We start from the raw sequence: 24,945 nt of genomic DNA on the forward strand, positions 1-24,945 counted from the left end.
CTCCCCCTCTGCTGACCCCTGCTCCGGTGCTGGGCCGCAGATGCGGGGCTGACTGGCGGCTCTGGCCCCTCCCTCTTCCTCTGGATGAAAGGGGCCAAGCGGCAGGAGGAGTGACAGCACTGCGGAGTAGGGGAAGAGAGGGGGATGAGGGCAGCGGGATAGAGAAAGGCGGGGGCGGGGGGCTCTGCTGACACATTCCTCAGGCAGCTCATGTTACTACCTCCACAATGAAAAGGCCAGATCGCTCACTGGCTCTGCCCACCTGCTTTGCATTTCCACCCAAGGAGGCAGAGAGCGAGGGGGAGAGGAGAGAGAGAGAGAGAGGAGGTAGACCGAGACGCAGGGTCTTTAGCATGCTGAGGGCTCCTGAAGCCGTGTGATAGACAGAGACAGAAGAGAGAGGGAGAGAGAAGCCAACAGCGTCTGTGAAACATGGTGTTGAGATGGACAGACCAGGTAGCATGAAGGAGCTTCTCCATCCATCTCCAGCCCTATATGAATCACTCAGGTTCACGCAACCTCTACCTCCCAGGTTAAGTTGACTGGAGATTTTGTTAGGTCATGACTGAATGCTAAAGGCCAACCAACATGTTCCCACTAAAGCATGAGGATGGAAGGTTCCCATCGCTGTGTAAGCCAACGCTCCAAAGCTCTCAGCTTGGTTTGGCAGCAACTTGGTGTGCCTCTACTGCTGCTAACCTCTGATGGCTGCTTCACAATGTACACTCACAAACCCATGGACACTCCACCACACCAGCGGCATAGCTAGTTCACCGAGTCCAATGATCACATAACCAACATGTGGACATAACCAACAGGTGGACGTCACTCCTCGTCCACCTGGGTGTTCGCGAACTTGGGGCCATGACCGGTGTTTCCCACTGACTGGTCACGTGATTGAAGAGCAAGGTTTATCCAACTAAGTACTAAAAGCATAAATACTGACCTGAACACAGACTGAAATCAGCAAGGCGTTCAATAACAGTAGTTAGAGAGCAGCTTATGTAGAGGTATGTGCCTTGTCTAGATGTAGCCCATCATCTAAATGTAGTGCTGCTATTAATAGTTAAGCCTCTACTAGAGTGATGTAGCCTACATTTAGTTTCTGTAATGCAGATGTAACCTACCTGTGCTTCTTGGGCATCTTGGCCTTAGGGGTGGTGCTCCTGGCCTTCTTCTCCTTGGGCTCTTTGGGGGTCTTGGGCATTTTCGGAGCCTTGGGTGGCTTGGGTTCTTTAGGCTCCTTCTCCTTTGGTTTCTTCTTGGTCTTCTTATCCGCCGCCGGCGATTCCTCCAGGGCGCCTGTCAGAGGGTCAGCCTCAGGCCCGCAGCTGTCCCCGACGTCCGGCTTCCTCTCCTCGTCACCTTCCTCCATCACTCCTTTCTTCTTCTTCTTCTTCTTCTTCTGCTTCTTCTCCTCCTCTCCTCCCTTCTCCTCCTCTCCTCCCTTCTCCTCAATCACGTTGGCTTTCTTCTTCTTCTTCTTTTTTGGCTTCGGCTCTGTGTCCGTGGGCTGCTGGTCACGGTAGGCTGGCTGGAGGTTCGCCCCCGAGGCGGATGTCCTGTCGGAAGCTGTCGTCACGGATGATGGATCTGAAGGGGAATGCTGCCAGGAGAAGAGGAATAAGATATTAGTAAATATTTTCAGCAGCAGGGGAAACAAAAATGCCGATCACATAACGACTCTTTAGGGTTAAACAGTTTTTGCAGAAGATGAACAAAAAGATGTCTTCCACAAGTTGCTCCAACCTTAACACCTGCCGTTCCCCACCGTAGTCGTAACCTCTATCCCAGTACAGCTACCGCTAGCTTTATACTTTTCTTAAAGCTTCTACCCCCAAGACTGCTGAATAGTTACCAACAGCTAGCTACCTCTTTTTATGTTAACTCTAACATATGCTGCTGCTACTATTTATTATCTATCCTCTTGTTTAGTCACTTCATCCTCACTAGTGCTGAGCGATAAGAGCTTTGTGAGGTCGATTCAGTTTCGGTTAGATTATTTGGGTTGAACGGAGTAACAGAATAAAACAATTAATAAAAGTCCCATGATGCTAGTGACTGCTTACCAATTATTAATTCACATTACTTTAATAAAATATTCCAGTTGTGTATATTACATTTGTTTTATTATTATTTCATTCCAAGTCATCTCATCGAGCTGCTGCCTATGCGGCCTGACAAAATTACTACTTTGTAGTTCTTCAAATTAAGGCAAGCATACTTTGACAGCTTAATGCAATCAATCGCGATACCCTCATAATCATGCGTTCTTCTCTCTTCTGTAGCAGGAGGAAAATAAAAGAGACCGGACAAGTAGATGCGCAATGGATTATGGTTTAATTACCACATTCTATGCACTAAACTAGGTAGAATATTGGCTTGTTGGAAACTACAACATGGCACAGTTCAGGCTGGATGTGATGCATCTCTAAAGAAACTGCAATGTGCGCATTGAGATAACAGAAAAAAAGAAAAAAAAAGAAAATATACTGAACAATATAAATGCAACAACTTCAAGGATTTGACTGAGTTAGTTCATTTAAGGAATCAGTCATTTGAAATAAATTCATTAGACCCTAATCAATGGATTTCACATGACTGGGAATACAGATATACATCTGTTGGTCACCGATACTTAAAAAGGTAGCGCGACATCGACAGTTGATAAGGCTGTTGATTGTGGCCTGTTGAACGTTGTCCCACCCCTCTTCAATGGCAGTGCGAAGTTTCTGGATATTGGCAAGAACTGGAACACGCTGTCGTACACGTTGATCCAGAGCATCCCAAACATGCACAATGGGTGACATTTATGGTGAGTATGCAGGCTATGGAAAAAATTGGGACATTTTCAGCTTCCTGGAACTGTACAGATCCATGAAACATGGGCCTGTGCATTATGCTGAAAGATGAGGTGATGGCGACGGATAAACGGCATGACAATGGGCCTCAGGATCTCGTCACGGTATCTCTGTGCATTCAAATTGCCATTGATAAAAACGCAATTGCGTTTGTTGTCCGTAACTTATGCCTGCCCATACCATAACCGCACCGCCACCATGGGGCACTCTGTTCCCAACGTTGACATGAGCAAATCGCTCGTCCACACGACACCATACACGTGGTCCGCGGTTGAGGCCGGTTGGACATACGGCCAAATTCTCTAAAACGACGTTAGAGGCGGCTTATGGTAGAGAATTTAACATTATTCTCTGGCAACAGGTCTGGTGGACATTCCTGCAGTCAGCATGCCAATTGCACACTCCCTGAAAACTTAGCATTGTGGCATTGTGTTGTATGACAAAACTGCACATGTTAGAGTGGCCTTTTATTGTCCACAGCACAAGGTGCACCTGTATAATGATCATGCTGTTTAATCAGCTTCTTGATATGACACCTGTCTGGTGGATGGATTATCTTGGCAAAGGAGAAATGCTCATTAACAGGGATGTGAACAAATTTGTCCACAACATTTGAGAGAAACAAGCTTTTTGTGCTTATGGAACATATCTGGGAACTTTTACTTCAGCAACACTACACGTTTATATTTTTGCTCAGTGTAATTGAACTGACAATCAATTAGTTTAATTTCGGGTTAATCGCTCAGCACTAACCCCTACCTATATGTACACATTACTTCAGTTACCTCGTACCCCAGCACATCGACTCTGTGCTAATACCCTGTGTATATAGCCTAGTTATCATTACTCATTGTGTAATTATTCCTTGTCTTACTATTTTTCAATTTATTCCCCTCTGCATTTTGGGAAGGGCCCGTAATAAAGCGTAGCACTGTTTACATCCGTTGTTTACAAACCATGTGACAAATACAATTGTATTTATTCTTTAGTTCAGCATGGAGACAATTGACTAAATCTAAACCTACAGGTCTATAGAGAAAGAGCTCTACAGCCTTAGAGAGAATATACAATTTATCCAGACTGTGCTGGCTCTAATCTGAATTCTATTGCTAAAGAGTCTGGGACTAGGTCTAATCTAGCCTCTATTCCTAAAGAGAGAGGGACTTGGTAATTCTAGTCTAGCCTCTATTCCTGTAGAGACAGAAAGTAGCTCTCCTCTCCCCTGCTCTCTATCCCCAGTAGAGCTGGGCTGACAGGAAACACGTTGGCAGCTGTTTGGGGCTTCCAGCTGCCCGCAGTCCCAGTAGCAGATGGGGCGAAGGCATTATGACACGAATAAATTATATCCATACTTCAAAAAAAAAAAAATAAAAAAAAAAAAAATATTGGGGGGGAAGTGCATTTATGGACATAAGCAAATTTACTGCAATATGCCACAGCTCTTGCCGAAGGAGTCTTCGAAAACATCCCCCTTGTCTGAGCTGGTTGGAGTGTGCGCAAGTATTTTCACTAAAGAGAGTAGAGAAAGAAAGGAAGGAAATTCAGACGAATGAAAGATGAGGTCCCGTTTGTAGCGTGCTCGTTTTATCTGTGAGGCCTGCAGATCGCTCAGAGACAAAAAAAACTAAAAAAAAAACTATAAGAAACCACAACTGCGGCAGTCAAATGCAAATTTCCTGTAAACAAGCAGAGACAGATTGGGTGCATGGTGCATGCCAAACATCACCAAGGTCACAGAGAATGCGTTTATGCCCATCCCCAAACAGAGGTGTGCAGAAGACAGGCTGGCCATAGAAAGAGAGAGAGAGGCGAGAGAGGAGGGCTTGGAATGCTGCTTTAATGGATAAACGTCTCCTCTTGCCCAGCTTCCCCGATAATCAATCACATGAATGACAATGGGCCCGGTGCACGCACACACTCACTGCATCGCTAATGTGACAGCAGCAGTGCAGAATACGATACGGACGGTATTGGGTTTCATCTCTCGGAGGGGAAGAGTGATGTGCCGGTTATTCTGGCAGCCAAAGTGCTCGCTCTCTGAGCTAAATACTCCCTGAAGGAGCAGAGCAGAGGGCGGCCACTGCTGCTGAGTGGCTGTGGTCCTTCACCACAACACCTCCAGGGCGAACGACGCCATTGCGACGCACCAAATATGGTCCTCCATTTTTCATATTCAGTATTTCTTGAAGGAAGCATAAAATATGGACAACGATGGCATTGAAAACAGTCAACTGTATAGTCTCTGGTGATGGAGAACCATTGGCTTGACCGTCTGGGGTTTGTCAATTCTTTGCAACTGGCAGACCCCTGCTCACAGGCTATGGTTAGAAACCCCTGGGACCCCCTGTCCTTCAGCCCTGTGCAAATCAGGGTTAGGGTCAGTTTCATTTCAAACCAGAATATTTCTTTACAATGTCAGTTCAATTCATTTTGCTGAATTGAAATTGTTCCCAACTCTGATGCCAATTCAACACTCTTAAATCAAAATGGCAGGCCTGTGGCCTAAGGATGTAAAAGACCCTAGATGCCAATCAACCAATGTTTTGTGGTTTTGAGGGAGGGTGGTGGGGGTGCACCTTGAGTCTTTTGGAGTTCGAGCACTTGAGGGAGAGGGCTGAATATCCTAAAATGGGCCTTACCATCACTGGAGGATAAGTTGGTGATCCACCAGCCCCAAAGAATAAGGCCATTGACTAAAACATTAACGTATCATTTTTTTTACCATTTGTTGATGCCAACCAAAAAGAATAAACATCCACTGTGTTAACCAAGAGGTAACCAGGTGGAGAATTCCTACAACAGCTGAATTTGAAAAGGCAGAATGACACCAAGGACACCTTTTCTTATTCAAAAGTACTCTTGAATTGGTCTTTCAGTCTATCCCCTTGAAAACAAAACGGACTAGAGGGAGTTGAAGTGATAAACGTGCCAGTTTCAGCAGTCATGGGAGAAGCCCACATTTGTAAACATTAACTCCGTCAAACGGGTCCAGTTAGCTAGCATCTGCTGATTAAATCTAGGTGCTTGTTAAACTCCTCCATTCTCCGAATGGGATCATAATGGACGAAATGCTACTCAGAAGAATGGAATCCATACTTGCAGCCTTCAAAACGTGCAGGTGCAGATATGGCCCTCGCAAAGCACTTTTAACAAAATAAATATAGCCGGCCCTGCCAAAATGCAAAGCAATATTTTCCAACTCTGTAGGCACAAGGCAGGCAGATACATTCATAATATTCCAGGTAGCTTGGTAATCCAATGTTTCCCACATCATTGCTTTTGCAGATGGGAAAATGATGAATCAGAGTAGTCTCCACAGACTTGCTCTGCTGCCTCCTTGACTGATGAAAAAAAAAAAAAAAAAAAGGCATTGTCGTTCGGTTGGAAAAGTTGATGCCGCCTGCTCTGGATGTCGCTAGGAGCGGGTGACAGAACACCGATCTCGTCAGACCAATCAGCAATAGTTTTTGCTCAGGCCTATAGTGATATTTACATGCGTGACACACACTCTTTCTTTAGAGCATGATTGGTGCTGCTTGCTATATAGAAGAAAGTTCATGGAGCCAGTATCCATCAGCTCAGCATCCGTGACTGACTTTTAAAGAATAGGTCACCCTGTGCAGCGTGCACTAGACAAGGATTGGGCCGATATATGATTAAATCAGATAGTGATATTTGACATTGACAATATATTGTGCATGACTTTATCAATTTGAACTTTACAAATCCAAACTGCAGTTATCAGTTAAACTGAATCAATATGTTGAAAATTACTACTAAATTAATTAACTTAGCCTTATTTTTTCACCATACTAAGATTATTTAATGAGAATGCAACTATTTTAAATAAGGACAGCAATTTTACAGTCTGGAATTACCTAGTCATTAACAGCACAAAATAATTATATCAGATAGAGGTCTTCCCAAATATCTCCCACCCCTACTAGTCACCCACAACAGGGTTCTACACTAACTTTATCCCACTGGTGCTACTAACTGAGTTGGTGGCACCAGCACATGGTCACATTTAACACCATGTACTTTATAGGTTTTCAGATGTGAGAACAGGAAGAAAACAGCACAACAATCCCAACCCACCAAGGCATCATACAAACATATCACAGAAAAGTAAATAAGACAGCAAAAAATAGACAATGGAGAAGAAAAAAAATTACCACAATACGGCCACTAGATCAGACATGACTTTTGTCGGGACCCAAGCACAGTGCACCTAACCTTTTCTAGAGGCAGAGATGACATTACCTCCCTAACCCACTGCATAAAGGAAGTTGGCTTTGCAGACTTCCAGAAAAAGAGGACAAGGCGGAGAGCTAGCAGTGAGGCAAATGCCGTTGCATTCGCCTGATGTGTGGTAACATTCTGATCTAGGAGAAGTACTCCAAAATTAGCTGAACAGGTTGGGGTTAATACTTATTCCACATACAGTAGCAGTCAAAAGTTTGGACACACCTACACAAGGGTTTCTTCATTTTTACAATATTGTAGAATAGTTAAGATATCAAAACCATGAAATAACCCATGGAATCATGTAGTAACCAAAAGAAAGTGTTCAACAAATCAAAATATATTTTATATGCGAGATCCTCGAAGTAGCCACCCTTTGCCTTGATGGAAGCTTTGCACACTCTTGGCATTCTCTCAACCAGCTTCAACTGGAATGCTTTTACAACAGTATTGAAGAAGTTCCCACATATGCTGAACACTGGTTGGCTGCTTTTCCCCACATATGCTGAGCACTGGTTGGCTGCTTTTCCTTCACTCTGCGGTCCAAATCATCCCAAACCATCTCAATTGGTGTGGAGAACAGGTCATCTGATGCAGCACTCACTCTCCTTGGTCAAATAGCCCTTAAACGAAATGACTGTCCCACTAAGCCCAAACCAGATGGGATGGCGTATCACTGCAGAATGCTGTGGTAGCTATGCTGGTTAAGTGTGGCTTGAATTCTAAATCAAATCAGACAGCGTCACCAGCAACGCACCCCCACACCATCTCACCACCTCCTCCGCCATGCTTCACGGTGAGAACCACACATGCGGAGATCATCCGTTCACATACTCTGCATCTCACAAAGACACGATGGTTGGAACCAAAAATCTCAAATTTGGACTCAGACCAAAAGGACAGATTTCTACTGGTCTAATGTCCATTGCTCGTATTTCTTGGACCAAGCAAGTCTTCTTATTGGTGTCCTTTAGTAGTGGTTTCTTTGCAGCAATTTGACCATGAAGGCCTGATTCATGCAGTCTCCTCTGAACAGTTGATGTTGAGATGTGTCTGTTATTTGAACTCTGTGAAGCATTTATTTGGGCTGCAATTTCTGAGGCAGGTAACACTAATGAACTTATCCTCTGCAGCAGAGGTAACTCTGGGTCTTCCATTCCTGTGGCAGTCCTCATGAGAGCCAGTTTCATCATAGGCTTGATGGTTTTTGCGACTGCACTTGAACTTTCAAAGTTCTTGACATTTTCCGTATTGACTGAACTTCATGTCTTAAAGTAATGGACTGTCATTACTCTTTGCTTATTTGAGCTGTTCTTGCCATAATATGGACTTGGTTGATTTGCAAATAGGGCTATCTTCGGTATACCACCCCTACCTTGTCACAACAGATTGCCTCAAACACTTTAAGGGAAGAAATTCCACAAATGAACAAGGCACACCTGTTCATTGAAATGCATTCCAGGTGACTACCTCATGAAGCTGGTTGAGAGAATGCCAAGAGTGTGCAAACCTGTCATCAAGGCAAAGGGCAGCCATTTAAAGAATCTAATATAAAATATATATTTTTAATTGTTTAACACTTTTTTGGTTACTACATGATTCCATGTGTTATTTCATAGTTTTGATGTCTTCACTACTATTCTACAATGTACAAAAAAGTAAAAATAAAGATAAACCCTGGAATGAGTAAGTGTCAAATTTTGACTGGTACTGTAAGTGAGAATGCATATAAAAAAAAAATGGGGTCCGAGACACCAATCAAAGATTGGTATGACCGAAACATGTGTCCCACAGTCATTAGGCTCTGGTGGCATCTCAAACACTTGGATGTATTTTTGCCAATCTGTCATTCGAGTAATGGAGACGGTGCAAAGGCTTGAACTTGCATGCCTTATGCAAAATGATGTGTGGATACGCCACATACTATGTTGCCATATGTCATCGTGTAGCTCGCCACCCATGTCTTGCTCCCATGGAGATTGTATTTGCCCAGGAAGGCAGATTAATGTTCTGTATTATGTCCTATAATCTGGAAATTGTGCCCTTCAGATACATGTTAAGATCTAAGCACCTCACGACTGCATAGTCACTATAACCATACCCATGCATAGTCACTATAACCATACCCACATGTACATACTACCTCAATAAGCCTGACTAACCGGTGTCTGTATATAGCCTTGCTACTCTTATTTTCAAATGTCTTTTTACTGTTTTATTTCTTTACTTACCTACACACACCTTTTTTTCACACTATTGGTTAGAGCCTGTAAGCAAGCATTTTACTGTAAGGTCTACTACACCTGTTGTATTCGGCGCACGTGACAAATACACTTTGATTTGGACAATTAGAGGGCTCGAGTGGAAATGAAGGGAAATGCTTTTTAGCAAAGCAGAGTTTAGAGGTACCTAAAAAAAAAAAAGGTTGTGGGAATGTTATGGTCAACCCTCAGAATATCAAATGAGAAATGTTTTATCAACAAATAGGTCACTAATAAACACCAGACCATTCCTATGCCAGAACTGAAATGCTGTGTAAATCTGCGATGCTGAAAAGACAATTAGAACATTAAAATGGGGAGAAGCAGATTGCATGTTTTAGGCAAAAGTGATTTCGGAATTGGGACCAGATTTTAAGGGAGTTCTTGACTAAAGGATTTAAAATATGGGATGCCGACGTTCATTGGCAGTGGGGAACACAGCAACAAGACAGGAGAAGTTGGAAGGCTTCACTATCTCCATGATGGCCCAAGTTGGACCATCCTTGTTTTCAAATGTAGAAACCCAATAAACACATTTAGACAGTGCATTCAGAAAATATTCAGACCCCTTTACCTTTTCCATATTTTGTAAAGTTACAGCCTCATTCTAAAAATGATTATCTACATACAATTCCACGTAATGACAAAGCAAAAATATGTTTAGAAATATTTGCTATTGTATTAAAAATATAAAACTGAAATCTCACCTTTACATAAGTATTTCAGACCCTTTACTCAATACCTTGTTGAAGCAACTTTGGCAGCAATTACAGCCTTGAGTCTTCTTGGGTATGACGCTACAAGCTTGGCACACCTGTATTTGAAGGGTTTCTCCCATTCTTCTCTGCAAATCCTCTCAAGCTTTGTCAAGATGGATGGAGAGCGTCGCTGCACAGCTATTTTCAGGTCTCTCCAGAGACGTTCGATCGGGTTCAAGTCCGGGCTTTGGCTTGGCCACTCAAGGACATTCAGAGACTTGTCCCGAAGCCACTCCTACGTTGTCTTGGCTATGTGCTCAGTTTGGCCAGGCAGCCAGGTCTAGGAAGAGTCTTGGTGGTTCCAAACTTCTCCCATTTAAGAATGATAGAGGCCACTTTGTTCTTGGGGACCTTCAATGCTGCAGAATTTTTTGTACCCCTTTCCCAGATCTGTGCCTCGACACAATCCTGTCTCGGAGCTCTACGAACTATTCCATTGACCTCACGGCTTGGTTTTTGCTCTGACATGCACTGTCAACTGTGGGACCTTATAGACAGGCGTGTTCCTTTCCAAATCACATCCAATCAATTTAATTTACCACAGGTGGACTTCAATCAAGTCGTAGAAACATCTCAAGGATGATCAATGGAAACAGGATGCACCTGAGCTCAATTTCAAGTCTCACAGGAAAGGGTCTGAATACTTAACCTGTTGGGGCTAGGGGGCAGTATTTGCACGGCCGGTTAAAAAAACGTACCCAATTTAAACTGGTTACTACTCTTGGCCAGAAACGAAAATATGCATATGATTTGGACAGAAAACACTCTGAAGTTTCTAAAACTGTTTGAATGGTGTCTGTGAGTATAACAGAACTCATATGGCAGGCCAAAACCTGAGAAGATTCCATACAGAAGTGCCCTGTCTGACAATTTGTTCTCTTTCTGTGGCATCTCTATCGAAAATACAGCATCTCTGCTGTAACGTGACATTTTCTAAGGCTTCCATTGGCTCTCAGAAGGCGCCAGAAAGTGGAATGGGGTGTCTGCAGTCTCTGGGCGAAGTACAGCAGCTCTGTTTGTGAGTGGTCAGGCTGGGAACAGTGACACTGGAGATGCGCGTTCATGAGAATTCTATTTTTTTCTCTTTCAGCCTTTGAATGAATACAACGTCGCCCGGTTAGAATATTATCGCTATTTTACGAGAAAAATAGCATAAAAATTGATTTTAAACAGCGTTTGACATGCTTCGAAGTACGGTAATGGAATATTTTGATATTTTTTGTCATGAAATGCACTCGCGCGTCACCCTTCGGATACTGACCTGAACGCACGAACAAAACGGAGGTATTTGAATATAACTACGGATTATTTGGAACCAAAACATTTGTTGTTGAAGTAGAAGTCCTGAGAGTGCATTCTGACGAAGAACAGCAAAGGTAATCCAATTTTTCTTATAGTAAATCTGAGTTTGGTGAGGGCCAAACTTGGTGGGTGTCAAATTAGCTAGCCGTGATGGCCGGGCTATGTACTCAGAATATTGCTAAATGTGCTTTCGCCGAAAAGCTATTTTAAAATCTGACACCGCGATTGCATAAAGGAGTTCTGTATCTATAATTCTTAAAATAATGATGTATTTTGTGAACGTTATTCATGAGTAATTTAGTAAATTCACCGGATGTTTGCGGTGGGTATGCTAGTTCTGAACATCACATGCTAATGTAAAAAGCTGGTTTTTGATATAAATATGAACTTGATTGAACAAAACATGCATGTATTGTATAACAATGTCCTAGGAGTGTCATCTGATGAAGATCAAAGGTTAGTGCTGCATTTAGCTGTGGTTTTGGTTTTTGTGACATATATGCTTGCTTTGAAAATGGCTGTGTGATTATTTTTGGCAGGGTACTCTCCTGAAATAATCTAATGTTTTGCTTTCGCTGTAAAGCCTTTTTGAAATCGGACAATGTGGTTAGATTAACGAGAGTCTTGTCTTTAAAATGGTGTAAAATAGTCATATGTTTGAGAAATTGAAGTTCTAGCATTTGAGGTATTTGTATTTCGCGCCACGCGATTCCACTGGCTGTTGACTAGGTGGGACCTTGCCCAGGGAGGTTAAGGTCTTTTTTATTTTAATAAATTTGCCAAAATGACCAAAAAACAGCTAGCATTTTGTCATTATGGGATAGTGTGTAAATTGAGGTTATTTTATTTATACATTTTATAATAAGACTACCGTAAGAAAAATTAGGAAAGGGTCTGAATACTTTGCGAATGAACTGTATACGAATAGGCTAATTAGGCTATATCATTTTGACAATTCAATTACATTTACTTTATGGGAACCTTAGCTTATGACGCGGCGCACTTGTGATTGAGTTTTCAAAACAAAATGGTCACTGGATTGCTTCTTTAGTTTTAAATCGCATTGCAGCCCAAATTGCATTTACATCTACACAAAGACTGTCAGCAATGCTAACGAAAGCCTAACGGCTACACAAAGTAGTAGACCTACAGGACCACATACGCACTGCAGAAAGCTGGTTTGTGTTTGGTCAATTGCACATTACAGTTTGAATAAATAATAATGAAAAAACTATCTAGGTACAAAAATATATTTAAAAACCCTTTATGACAAATTAAAAATGTGCGTCGCACTGCCAAGTCAAACGGCCGCAAACGCGACTGTTTGTTGCGATATCGAACCCCGCATAACCATATTACAGCAGCCAGGGCAGACACGGCTGGGAGCTAAAGGAGCTGCTGACTGTCAGGAACCCTATTACCATATTAGAGAGTAGTGATGCAGAGTTGAGAGCTGAAGAGCCAGACACTGCTACCGCGACCGGGGGGGGGGGAAATCAGATCCACCACAGGAACAATAACGCCATCATGGTCTTGACGTCCTTGGGCGCATTTCCCTCAGCCAGCCTAACATATAACGGGGTTACGTTCTTGTAGCCAGGGACCGAAGCGATGCTATGAGGCTTAACTGTGTGCCTAACATCTAGGTCATTCGCGTTGGGCAAATTAACTCTGACATCTTAAATGTCAACCACAAAAGTCCCTAATAGGAGTCCCCGTACTGGGGGGATGGGGCGAGGGGGCCACTGCTGGTAAAAGGGAAGAGGAGGAGTGGAGAGTGGTGATGGTGTGAATGAGGAAGAGGACTAATAGAGATGCTAAGTGTTAGATGTGTGTGCTGCCACAGGGCGGCCATTGTATGTGAATGGGTTAGCAGGGAAAGAGGCTTTGAGCACAAAACAAGCTAATGGAAGCCAGGACACACACACAGCAAACTATTGAGAGCTGGTAACCTCCACTCCCCACTGGCTCCCCACTGGCTCCCCCTATCCTCCCCTGCCCCCCTTTCCCCTCTCTCCCTCCCGACAGGGCACATCCTGCTGTACACCATTAACTCACGCATGAGTCCTTCGAGACAGACAAGGCAAACACACACAGAGAGCAGAACGAGAGAGAGAGAGCAGAAAGAGAGAGAAAAGAGCGAGACATGGAAAACAACAGGATAGGGTGCACGGATAGAGGGGGAAAGAGTAAAAGATAGAGGGGCAGACAACGAGAGAGAGAGAGAATTAAACAAACAGAGGGAAGTGAGGATGGAATAGAGAGAGCAGAGCGGGCGGAAAGAGAGCAGACGGGGGAGGAGAGAGATGCTTAGAGAGCAGGAAGGGAGTATTCCCCCTCAGAGAGAGGGGGTGGGGATGGGAGGGGGGTTAGGAGATTAGTACTGTGGCGCCTGGGTCTTGGGGAGGGCCAGGATATGCAGTGGAGAGGAAACAAACTGCTGTAAAAATCCATTTCCCACACACACACACCTCAAAACTCGCATTCAACCTCCACCCAGAGCACCACTGAGTTAAATGTCACAGACCCCCCCACACACACAAATACCCCATGCACATGAAAACAAACCCACAAAAACCCCCACACACAAACTTCAACATCAAAGCAAACTCACCTGAATGTGAGGCACTTTCTGGGGGGTTGGAGGCGACTGGTGTGGCGGCGGCGCCCAGGGTGGCTGGTTAGGTGGAGAGTTCTGGTGGTGGGGGCCGGCCAGGTGCGTCTGGGCCTGTGACGGGGGCAAAGCAGCCTGGGCGGGGTGCACCTGCTGCAGCTGCTGGAAAGCCATGGGAGGAGGCTGCAGCTGCTGCCCAGGTCTGGGAGCCTGTTGCTGGAGAGGGAGCAGCCGCTGGTCCTGGGGTCCTGGAGGCTCACCGTGGGCCATGGGACCTGGAGGTCTCACCTGGCCGAGTGGGACTCGTTGGTTAGGGGGCATGCCGGGGTAGAGCTGCTGGCCCGGGGGCATGTGGGGGTGCTGCTGCGGGTGGGAAGGGTGCTGAGTGTGGTGTTGCAGGTGGGGGTGTGGCTGCTGAGTACCCATGGGAGTGGGGTTTCTCTGAGGTGGGGCCATGGGGTTAGGGGTCTGGAGTGGGACTCCTGGGTAGCCCCCTACCTCTGGAGCCAGGCCGGCACTAGGGGGGCGGCCCTGTTGAGGCGGAGGTGTGCCCCCAGGGGTTCCCATGCCCCTCATTGGGGACATGGAGGGGGGAGAGCCGTAGGATCCCTGAGGCGGTGTGGGGAGGTGGGGCTGCTGTTGGGGGGTGGCCTGGGCCTGGGAGGGGTGCATGGGCTGGGAAGGGTGCATAGGCTGTCCGGTGATTTGGTTGGGGTGGACAGGCTGCTGGTGTACCTGGGGGCCCGTGTAGCGCTGTGGGGGTCCACCTACGTTGGGGTAGCGCTGGACCTGGGCAGGCCCCATGGCGTTACTGTTGTTGCTGGTGCTGCTGAGGCTCATGACGGGACTCATCCCTGCACTGCCGGCTAATCCCTGATTAAGGTTGCCGTACTGGGGGTAGGGGGGGTATTGCCCTGAGCTGGTTACAGCACCAGGGGGGGCTGCCTGGCCGTGCATGTTGAACCCCATGTTCTGGTGGGGCCTCCCGGCCAGGACCTGCTGCTGGCGAGAGGGGCTGTGGGGGAAGCGAGGGGTGTGGGAGGCCATAGGTTCCTGGCTGGGCCGGTGGAGGAACTGCTGGGCAGGCGGTTGCGGGTGCTGCTGTGGAGGCTGCTGTTGCTGGGCTGGGTGGCGCATGGGGGGACCTGTCATGCTGGGGTTCTGCTGGAGCCCCACGTGGCCCATGTAGTGGCTGGGCTCCTGGCCCATACCTTGGGGGAAGTGGTTGATCCTAGGGGGCGTCTGGGTCTGGCCAGAGTGGCCCTGCATGGTCGCATAGTCGGCCCGGCCCATGTAGGGGCCCATCTGGTGGCCGTGGCCCTGGGGCCCTGAGGGGCCATGTTGTTGGTGGGAGGGGGCCTGGGTTGCGGCCTGTTGCTGCTGGAATGGAGGCCTTCCTTGCCCGGGGCCAGCCTGGGGGCCCCACACGGCTCCTCCGTCAGGGAATGGCTGGCCGCGCCCGTCACCCTGCGCTCCGGGATAGACGTGGTGCCCCCCTCCAGGTTGTTGGGGATTGTTGTGGTAGCGCGAATGTGGGGACGCCATGCCGTTGACGGCGGGCCCGTTGCCCAACATCCGGCCCTGCTGCTGCTCGTAGCCCGCGAAGGGGTCGTAGGGGTGGCCCATCTTGGGCTGTCCGGGAACGGCCTGCGAGGGGTGGTGGAGGGAGTTGGAGGAGAGCGAACCGTAGCCCTGGTGCTCGTGGGGCATCTGCTGCCCCATGGGGTTGGGCTGGCCCTGGGGGAAGCCACAGTCCCCCAGGCCCTCCAGCCCGTCCGAGAACAGGTTGGCGTCGTCCCCGAACAGGCTCAACATCCCTGGGTCGGCCATGGCTGCTGGGGACCTGGCGGCTGGGGGGAGCGGAGCTCCAGGGAATCTGCGCTCACACAGAGGTGGATGTCCTCAAAGCCGCTAATCCGCTAACTAATCTGCAGCATGTCACTCCATATTTCCCTAATTCTCTCAGAGAATGAGAACGCAGTGTCAGGCAAAGCCAGGTTATGGGACCTGGAGGGAGGGAGAGGAGAGCGGTAGGAAGAGGACAGAGAAGGGGAAGAGAGAGATAGGAACATTAGAATCGGCTATATCAGGTCAATTGTGCAACGCTACCCCTGTTCTTTAACCTAACTGAAATAGATTTCTTAAAAAGTGGCACATGTTTAGCAGTTTAATCAGTTGTAAACGCCCCCCCCCCCCCCCCCCCCCAATAGCCCTTTCATCCCCATCCCCCACCACCCCATCCCACCTCTGTTTCCATTTACTTTCAAACAAAAGATTTTCTTCCAACACACACACACACACCAAGCCTAAACTCATTCATTCTTTAGAATGGGTTGTTGGTTGGAAAAGAACAAAGGCCTGGGCAGAAGCAGGGGTGTTTAAACAGCAGCAGCTGCCAGATCAGCCCAGCAGATGTGAGAATACAAGGAGGGGAGCCACCTGCTCAAGCGTGTGTGTTTTGTTGGGCAGAGGAGTGAGAGAGGCAGAGCTCAAGTGTGAGTGTGTAAGAGTGAGTGCATACATGTATATTTTGTTTGTGTGTGTTTCTGGGTGCATCACGAGTGAGTGGGGCTGCACGAATAAATAAAATGTTTAATAGAAATCGCAATATTGACTGTGCAACATCTATACCGCCAGATGCAGCGACATTTTGAAACGCCACAGCCGTCTAACGCCTTTTTTTTTTTACTTTAGATTTATTGCTCAAGTTGACGGAGTTCTCGCTCAGTCTCTTTTGAGCGCTGCCCAATCCCAATCCCACACACACAAAACCCGCCCCCTGTCACTCAAGCAGGCAGTTCCTGGTGCTCGAGCTGCACTCTGCATGCACTGACTAAACAGTGAGCAGTCAACTGATTTTGAAACAATAACGCAGTTTTCCACTTTGCTTCTTTATATAAATCCAAGTGTTCTATTTTATACTACTTGTTTGTGTACCTTTCTCTCTGCAAAACTCTAGTTAGTCTTAGCAAGCTGCAAATGTACCTAGAAAACATGTGTTAGCCCCTTACGCTAATCGCTAGCTAGCAAAATCCACTTATCTTGCTTCCAAACCGTCGCTCTTATACAGGCTGGTACCAGCGGTGAAATACATCAGCACTGCTTGTGCAGCTCGTTCTTAAATGAGCGGGGGAAAGGCAAAAAAATAAAAAAAATAAAAAATCTGGCTGAATGTACCCATCTATTTAAACCCAATTAAGGTCCCCTGGGAAACACTGACCAACAATTTGGTTCCTACTCCGTCACAACCATCTCCCTTACTTCCATTGTCATACCAAACAAAACTGCCTTCTCACTGTATTCTAACCATAAAACTGGAATGATCATTCTAATTTTAATGGTTCCAAAAGTTTAGCCAAGTGCAAAATAGCAATATTTTGTAAAAAAAACTAAACGCAATTAGATTTTACACCCATATCGTGCATCCCCTAATCATGCATGTCCTCAACCTGCGCGTCCCCTGAGCTCTGTAATCAGATGAGCTGGCGGTATTATGGAGGTGTGAGATAAACCAGGCGGAAAGGAGAGCTAGCACAGGGATTGGGTGTCCAACTCAACACATGACGTGTGTTTATGTGTGGGCATGTGCGTGTTAGGCTTGAGGCGGAGTAGGGCCCTATGAAAGCAGCGTTAGAGTCCAGACATTAAAACGGAATTCAACAATATTACATTTATTGATCTTAGTAGGAAATAAACTGAATCTATTGGACTTATTAGAAAAAGCATTCATTTACCCAAGTGAATCACAAGACAAAATGCGTCAGTGATTCGTATTTTCATGCAACTTCCTGAAACATTAGCGATGATGCTAATGATAACCTTCTTCTGGTAAAGATGGAAAAGGCTTTCCCGAAAACCTTCTCACTTAAATGTTAACGCCAAAGTAGTCTATGCCTACCTGGCAGAATGCCATCATGATTATTTACGTCAATCCAGTGGCCATTTGTTTTGCAAACTCTGCAATCACATGAGCATTACAGCAACACCGCTTAACGAAACAATGGCTCTTCCTGGTGTGCACTTGCACTACATTTCCCAGACCTCCAAAATAGTCTCCTGATGTGGTTTAAACATTGTTGAACTTAGAACAACATTAACCTTGAATGTTCTATTTTTTTTTTGTGAGTTTGAGAGCCCTAAGAAAAAAGTGGAAAATAGACACCTGGAAAAATAAAACCGAACTAAATCAGCCAAAAATTGGATCCTAGTGTAAGCTTGAGTATGTGAAGGGGATCGTGTAGGCTTGTGTGTGTGTCACAGTACTTACTATGTAGCTTGGGTGCACGAGTGGGGAGGAGGAATGTGTCCAAAACTTCAACACTTCACTTCCCCCACTAGAGAATCCCCACCTCCTCTCTTCATTCCCCTCCCTCTGCCCCACCCCAAACTTTCCTTTCTTTCAAGCCTCTCCACATGGTTGCTAGCATCAGCCCCACGCACTACTACCACTGACCTTTCTAGTCAATGAGGTGAGGGGAAGCTATTTCCTGCTAAACAGCAACTCTTCAAAAAGGGTACATTAGCATACCGGTAAGCCTTCGCAAAACACAATTCAGACACCGAATTTCACCTTCTCAAACTCAAAAAGGAAAGACATCGCAAAGTAAAGGAAGAGAATGATGCTCGCAAGTTGCAACACAACAAACTTGCTTTAGCAACAACCTCAGACAAACGGAATTCAAATAAAAACTTGCTGGGCGACTCACTAGATGAAGAAAGAACAAACTGTAACAGATCTCTAAAGACAAACCACAACACAGCGGGGAGTGTTGACACACACAGAGAGAGAGAAAGAGCGAGAGAATGACGAAACATGATTGAGTAGGAAGCGTGCGTAATGTCACATCCGTAGTTAGCCACCAATGTGGCGGAGAGTGGAGTGACATGCCTGGAGCTGTCAGACTTCCTGTTTATTGTGGTGAATAGACTCACTCCACGGCCGCCATGTAGGCCTATGCAGTAACAAAGATATAGTAACAGATATTAGGGCTGTGACCGTCATGGAATTTTGGATAACGATAATTGAGCAGACAAAATTACAGCGGTCACCAAAATAACTGTCAGAATAGCGAAACATTTTTTTTTTTTTTACGCATTGTTTGTCTCCTGACTGCACGTGCTGCCATAGAAGTAGAATGAATCAAACAGGAGTGTACCATAGGAGCAGTAAGTAACATTTTCTAAAACGTGCTGTGATATACTGATTCAACTCAACTGACGTTACAAAAAACACATTACAGTGAATGAGCTATATCAGTTAGCCTGAATGACAAGTCTACATTACCATAGACATTGCTTCACAATACCAGGCAGCCATTGCGAGTGTCCTAAGGATGTGACAAATGGACCATTTCTCTTTATGTTTATACCGCCATTTTGTTATTGGTGCTCTGTTAAAATGATAAAATTCCATGTGAATTCACAATTCAGCTGGCAGCAACTGTTAGGTTGTCACAGTGCGTCCCTTTCAGATGGTCAAGCACTGCACCTGTACTACCATTAGTGTACCTGAACTCCACCTCGCAAAGTTTGCATTTCCTTCTCATCGTAATGCCATAAAGGACTTCGCTGCTGTCGCTTGTCTTTTCTCTGCCATTTTTCCAACTGGTGGAGACGACTCCAAAATAATTGATTACCCGACTCACATTTGAGTCTCTAGAAATCAACTCCTAAGATTCAGTATTTTTGGAACGGAGGAGACTGATCAGTTGCCGTAATTCCGAGAACACAAACACTTGCATCTTTCATAGACAAGGGACGGAGAAAGAGGGGAGAGGCACAGTATAGGCAGGTCGGCCACCAGGCAGACAGAGTCGGAACCATGAACAAGGCCCATCTAACAGCAATCAAGAGATGTATATCACAATGGAATGCTGCATCTCGCAATGGTTCGCAACATCAGTAAAGCAGGGCCTATCATCAATGAATTGGCTACGATATTCTACACACAAACTGAACACACACCCGCATCATTAGCCATTAGCCAAAAGAAAGAGCAGGCGAGCCAGTGTGAGGGACAGAAAGGAGGGGGCAAGCAGGAAGAAATGTGCACATAGGTCTGGGTAATCCGTATCTCGCAAGGTCTTGTATGCCTCGCAGATTCACCAAAGTAGCCTAAAGTTAGGACATTTAAATAATACTAGAGAGGAATAGGCTATCTAGTTAGGCTACAAACAGAAAATAATCTGTTTTGTGATAACTGCACTTGTGATCTAAGGTGATGTATATTTACGGTTATTTTACGGTCTTCATCCATAACCGTCGGTTATAAGGTACTTGAGCCAGCCCTATGAGCTAAAATACAACATAGGCTATAGTAGTTTTTCTTAAATCTACGCAAGTGATTGAACATTGCTTCTAAACCATCATATAGGCCTACAGCAGACTACAACATATTACACTACTTACTCTTCATCTACAGAGTCAACTACAATTATACACCCACCATCATGCTCTTTAACTTGCCCTGTGTTGTTTATTTCAGCCACACAGCAGAAGCACAGCGAAAATGAAGCAGTAGGTAAATGGCCATAGCAATCAACAACTACAATTATAAATTCATTTAAAAAGTCACTTGGGCCAGTGAGGGAAACACTCAAGAAGAACGAGAGAGAAAGAGGACGTTCTTCAAAATAAAATGATTGGGAAACTATTCCGTGCTTTGGCCTACATTTCACCAGATTGAGCCTTGTTATGATTTAAATGTCCCAGAATGAGAGCTGAGGGCTCCAGTGTGGCGGGCCTGTGGGCCCTGTGTCGCCGTGACAGCACTAGCCGCTTTTATCACCTCACAGCTACTGCTAAGAGCAGGAAGAGGAGTTGGCCTGCTTCCTCTCCTCCTGGCCCATAAATCACCTCTCCTCCCATTAAGCAGCTCAGCTCCTCCAGCACAGAGAGCTCCCACAGCCTCCCTATGACATTGCACTGTGGGGGAGGAGATGAGACGGTGTGTGTGCGTGGGGAGGAGTGTGTGTATCCATGTGCAGGGTGGTGTGTGTGTGTAGGGAAGTAGGATAGTAGGGGGGGGAGCGAGCGAGGTGCGCAGCGGGGCCATGCCAAAAGCTGCAAATTTGAATCCCTGTGATCAGATTTGGCGTCTAAGCCGGAGGGCTGACCGTTCACCTAATTCCCTCTAGAGTGACAGATGTGGCTCAGTGCCAGGGCCTTCTCTACGTCTCTCCCTTCCTCTCGCTCTCTCTGGTAGGAGGGCTACGCCCGGGTGTGTGCGTGTCTGAGAGGGAGGGGCTTAGGTGTATCAGTGAGAGGGAGTGGAGTGGGAGAGAGAACAAGCTATAGGAAGAGTAAAAGACGGAGCAAGTGAGAGGTGGAGTGGGAGAGAGTTCAATCCGCAGGCTGGGTGCCGACCAATGTGTGTTTGGTGACGTGCGAGTGTGCGGTCAGGCATGCCCTGATGCAGGAGAGACAACAGAGTTACCTGCCCGTACAAACACAGAGCCAGACCACCACAGCCATTCTTCAATATCAGACATGCACATTCCCACCACCACTTGCTCACTCTTGGGGTTAGACTATGTGTTGTCGACTCATCACAAGGGATGTGAAGAAAAACAACATTTTTCCTACCGTTTAAACACTTTTTTTGCGGTTTTCTGTTAAAACGATAACAAAAATGCATAGAATTCCACGTGAATTCACAATGCACCTGCGCTAATGCCAGCGACAGTTTGGGCCTGTCCCTTTCAGATGGTTAACATGCGGACTAGAGCGGGCACGCGTCTGCATGTTGATTTTGTCCATCCATACCAGACGCGATCAGCACACATTGGTTGAAGTATCAAAAAACAAACTATATTAAATTTGGGGACAGGTAAAGAAAAAAAATACGACATTTTCATAGACATTAAGCTAGCTAGCTTTTGCTAGCTAATTTGTCCTGGGATATAAACATTGGGTTGTTTTACCTGAAATGCAAAAGGTTATTTTTTCTGAATCTCTGTAGAATTTTGACCCATTTTGAGTCACAAAATCAGGTGTACTCTAATCCAACAATTAATACACAGATAAAAGGGGAAACCTAGTTAGTTTCTAGTAATCTCTCCTCCATAGAAAAATAGTAAAAATAAAGAAATGCCCTGGAATGAGTAGGTGTCCAAACTTTTGATTGGTACGCTGTCATTTTTGGTTTGGACATTTACAAGCAAATCTGAACGAGAGATTGTGCAAATGAACAAAGTTAAGACGCATGCTTGTCTGAAGGAAGAACGGTACAGGCTTTGGAGCAGCATGTGTACACGCTGTGTCTGTGTGGAGTCGAGTTGGTAGGGCAACGGTCTGCCTGCACTGCGCGGAGAAGATGGGGAAGGAGCAGAAGGGTCAAGAACTGAGAGGAGAAAAAAATGCAAGGAAATCAAAAGATCGCAGTGGCAGCTGTACAGAAAACTCATCCAAAAGGGCTATGACTTTCAAACAAAGCTAACATAATGATGCCCCGTCACCTCATTAATTCAGCCACTTAGATAACAAGCAAGTTAAACTTAGGGGTCGCTATAACGCAGAATTTTTCCACGCAGGAAAAATAAGAAACGCAATGAAGACCTAAAAAGCTTCTTATTGTAATTTCTGCTCGGCTTCAGTTGCACTTCACTTGGAGGACAATTGACAAATGGGCATTCTATCAGCAGTCAACACTCGGACTGGTGTGTACCTACTTTTTTCAGGTACTTTCCTCAGTGTAGCCAGTCCACTTTTCTCCAGTATAATGCAAGATTAACTTCAAGCAAAACATAAGGAAATGTAGCCGGTTACATTATTTCTATGATAAACATTAGAAATGATGCCCATGCATCGTTTTGCAAAAATACCTTGCTTTTTCATTGTAAGCTCTTACTTGTGTGGCTGCCAGACAAATAGTGTTGCACTTCTGTTGTCATCTGATGAAAATGAATCAATTTTCTGCACTAATGTATTTTCTATGAAGGAAAACTATAGTTGCATGTCCCCGATCACTACTGAAAATGTTTTTTAAAAACACTTGACTTTCAATACAAAATGCACACCCCTTAATACACAGCTGGAATCGCCTGCTCCCTCTTTCTCCTATTGTTCTAATTACAAACAAGACTGGCTCAACTTTTCTGGGGAACAACAGTAAGCTTCAAAATGTAAAATAATGTGACAGGTGAAATGAAGAACGCTATCTGCTTTATCTCCTAACGTATTTCACAAGTTGACTGCTTTACTTGACTTAAGTAGCTACAAATAAAATTTTTTAAACTAGTTAACAGTATTGAAAAACCATCCCGTGGCCATTTCCAAATACCCCCGTATACGGTATACAACCCAAGCCTTCAACAAAACACAGAACTGTGTACTAGGCTTATCTATCAGCAATCAAAAGCATTCTCTCGCAATGGAATGCTGTATCTTGCAATTTTTTTGGCTTGCAAGGTCTCGCAAATTCAGTAAAGCAGGGCCTATCATCAACGAATAGGCTAAGATAGAGATGAGCAAGATGCAACCCTTTGCTCTCACACAGTACCTGCGCAAGTGCACAGGTTCACAGCGTGGTAGCAAGGGCACCAAAACAGTGGCGATTTTTTTGCCTCAAGCTTAACTCTTAGGGCATTTACAGTTAAACTTTTTGCAAAAATAGCCTCAGCTACACATATACTTCAATGTAAACTTGTCACGTTTCGACTGCGCACACTTGCCCGACAGTTGCAAGCCTCTAGGCAGCGCAGTGTAAACAGAATGGTCTCGTTTAACCACACACATAGAAAAAGCTAGAATTGAGTACCTTGAAATAGTAACATCCTGTTACATTCTGAAAATGTGGCCATACTTTTAAATCTCAAGTCATGTTTTTTTTGCTTGACTGCACTGAGCCACCAATTTTCTTTTACCTCATAATGACTTCGTTGATATAGATCAAACTAAGCCTGTTTTTTTCTAAGGTAACTTTAATGCGGTAGCTAGTGTAAGCCTTAAAGCGCTTATCTAGCTATGGTTCAGCTAAAGATTAGCATTCAGCTACAGCTAGCTAGCTTGCTAACGTTACATAGCTGTGTAGCCTATATAATAATAATAAGAATGACACTGATAACATTACTGTACTTTTACATTTGTATTTCATTATTGATATGCTAACGCTACTTGATCATGAAGCATGTTAGTTAGCTAGCTAGCTGGAGTAAGCTGTGCATTGTCAGCTAATTGAATGTGTACAGACGAGAAAATAAACTAATTGACTGCACATGGTTGTGGATTGTTGCATTATTGAAGAGTGTAATATAGTACTCCTATTGTAATATGTTTAGGAAGAAAGGTTGCTCGGATTGTTAAATCATACGTGCTTACTTGCTAGTGTCTACTGTGATATTTATGGTCAATTTGAGCTTTGGACAAAGAATTGTGCGTTACCCGCCGCAATGAAAGGTAATGCAATGATGTAATGTGAATTGAAAAGTAGAAATCTCTGGCCACGCTGCTCCTCAGACGCCATCTCTCGTAGTCGGAATAGGGAGGAAATTGACCCACTATGCCGTTTACTTTGCACCTACTTCATATGGCTGAGTCAATATTTAAATTACACTATTTTCCCTATCCTATCGTCTAGTTAGGCTATAACACAGAAAATGTTTTGTTATAACACCACTGATTAATTTTGTGGAAAAATAATAATAAAATAGAATTTCGATTAAGGATTTTCCCTTGTGGTTAAGATCCTAATTTCATTTAAACGCTCACACCCATACTCAGGACTACTTTTATTTATTTTTTACACTAGAACATCCAAACCATAACTGCTAGTCGACAGCTCTGTGTCAGTAACTACCATTGTACTCGAAACTCGAGTTACAAAATGGACTGTATAGCAAGCTGAAAAAGCAACAGAATAGAGGGACTAGTTATTTCCTCCTCTACTCTCTTGATGGTTGAAAATG

General features: G+C 45.0%; 1 protein-coding gene across 3 annotated transcripts in view; it reads right to left on the reverse strand.

Moving 5' to 3' along the window:
- The window catches only part of chd7 (chromodomain helicase DNA binding protein 7), an 80,972-nt gene that overhangs the window by 46,977 nt on the left and 9,050 nt on the right, over positions 1-24,945 (reverse strand). For all 3 annotated transcript variants that reach the window (XM_082960812.1, XM_045693998.2, XM_082960813.1), the window contains exons 2-3: positions 14,042-16,048; positions 1,128-1,606 (exon numbers count right to left, since the gene is read on the reverse strand). In XM_082960812.1, the coding sequence (XP_082816938.1) occupies positions 1,128-1,606; positions 14,042-15,871 (2,309 nt within the window). In that variant the 5' untranslated portion in view covers positions 15,872-16,048. The remainder of the gene's footprint in view (positions 1-1,127; positions 1,607-14,041; positions 16,049-24,945) is intronic.

The sequence above is a fragment of the Salmo salar genome, chromosome 14, assembly GCF_965601325.2.
Source record: "Salmo salar chromosome 14, fSalSal1, whole genome shotgun sequence".
In the NCBI taxonomy this organism is placed as follows: domain Eukaryota; kingdom Metazoa; phylum Chordata; class Actinopteri; order Salmoniformes; family Salmonidae; genus Salmo; species Salmo salar.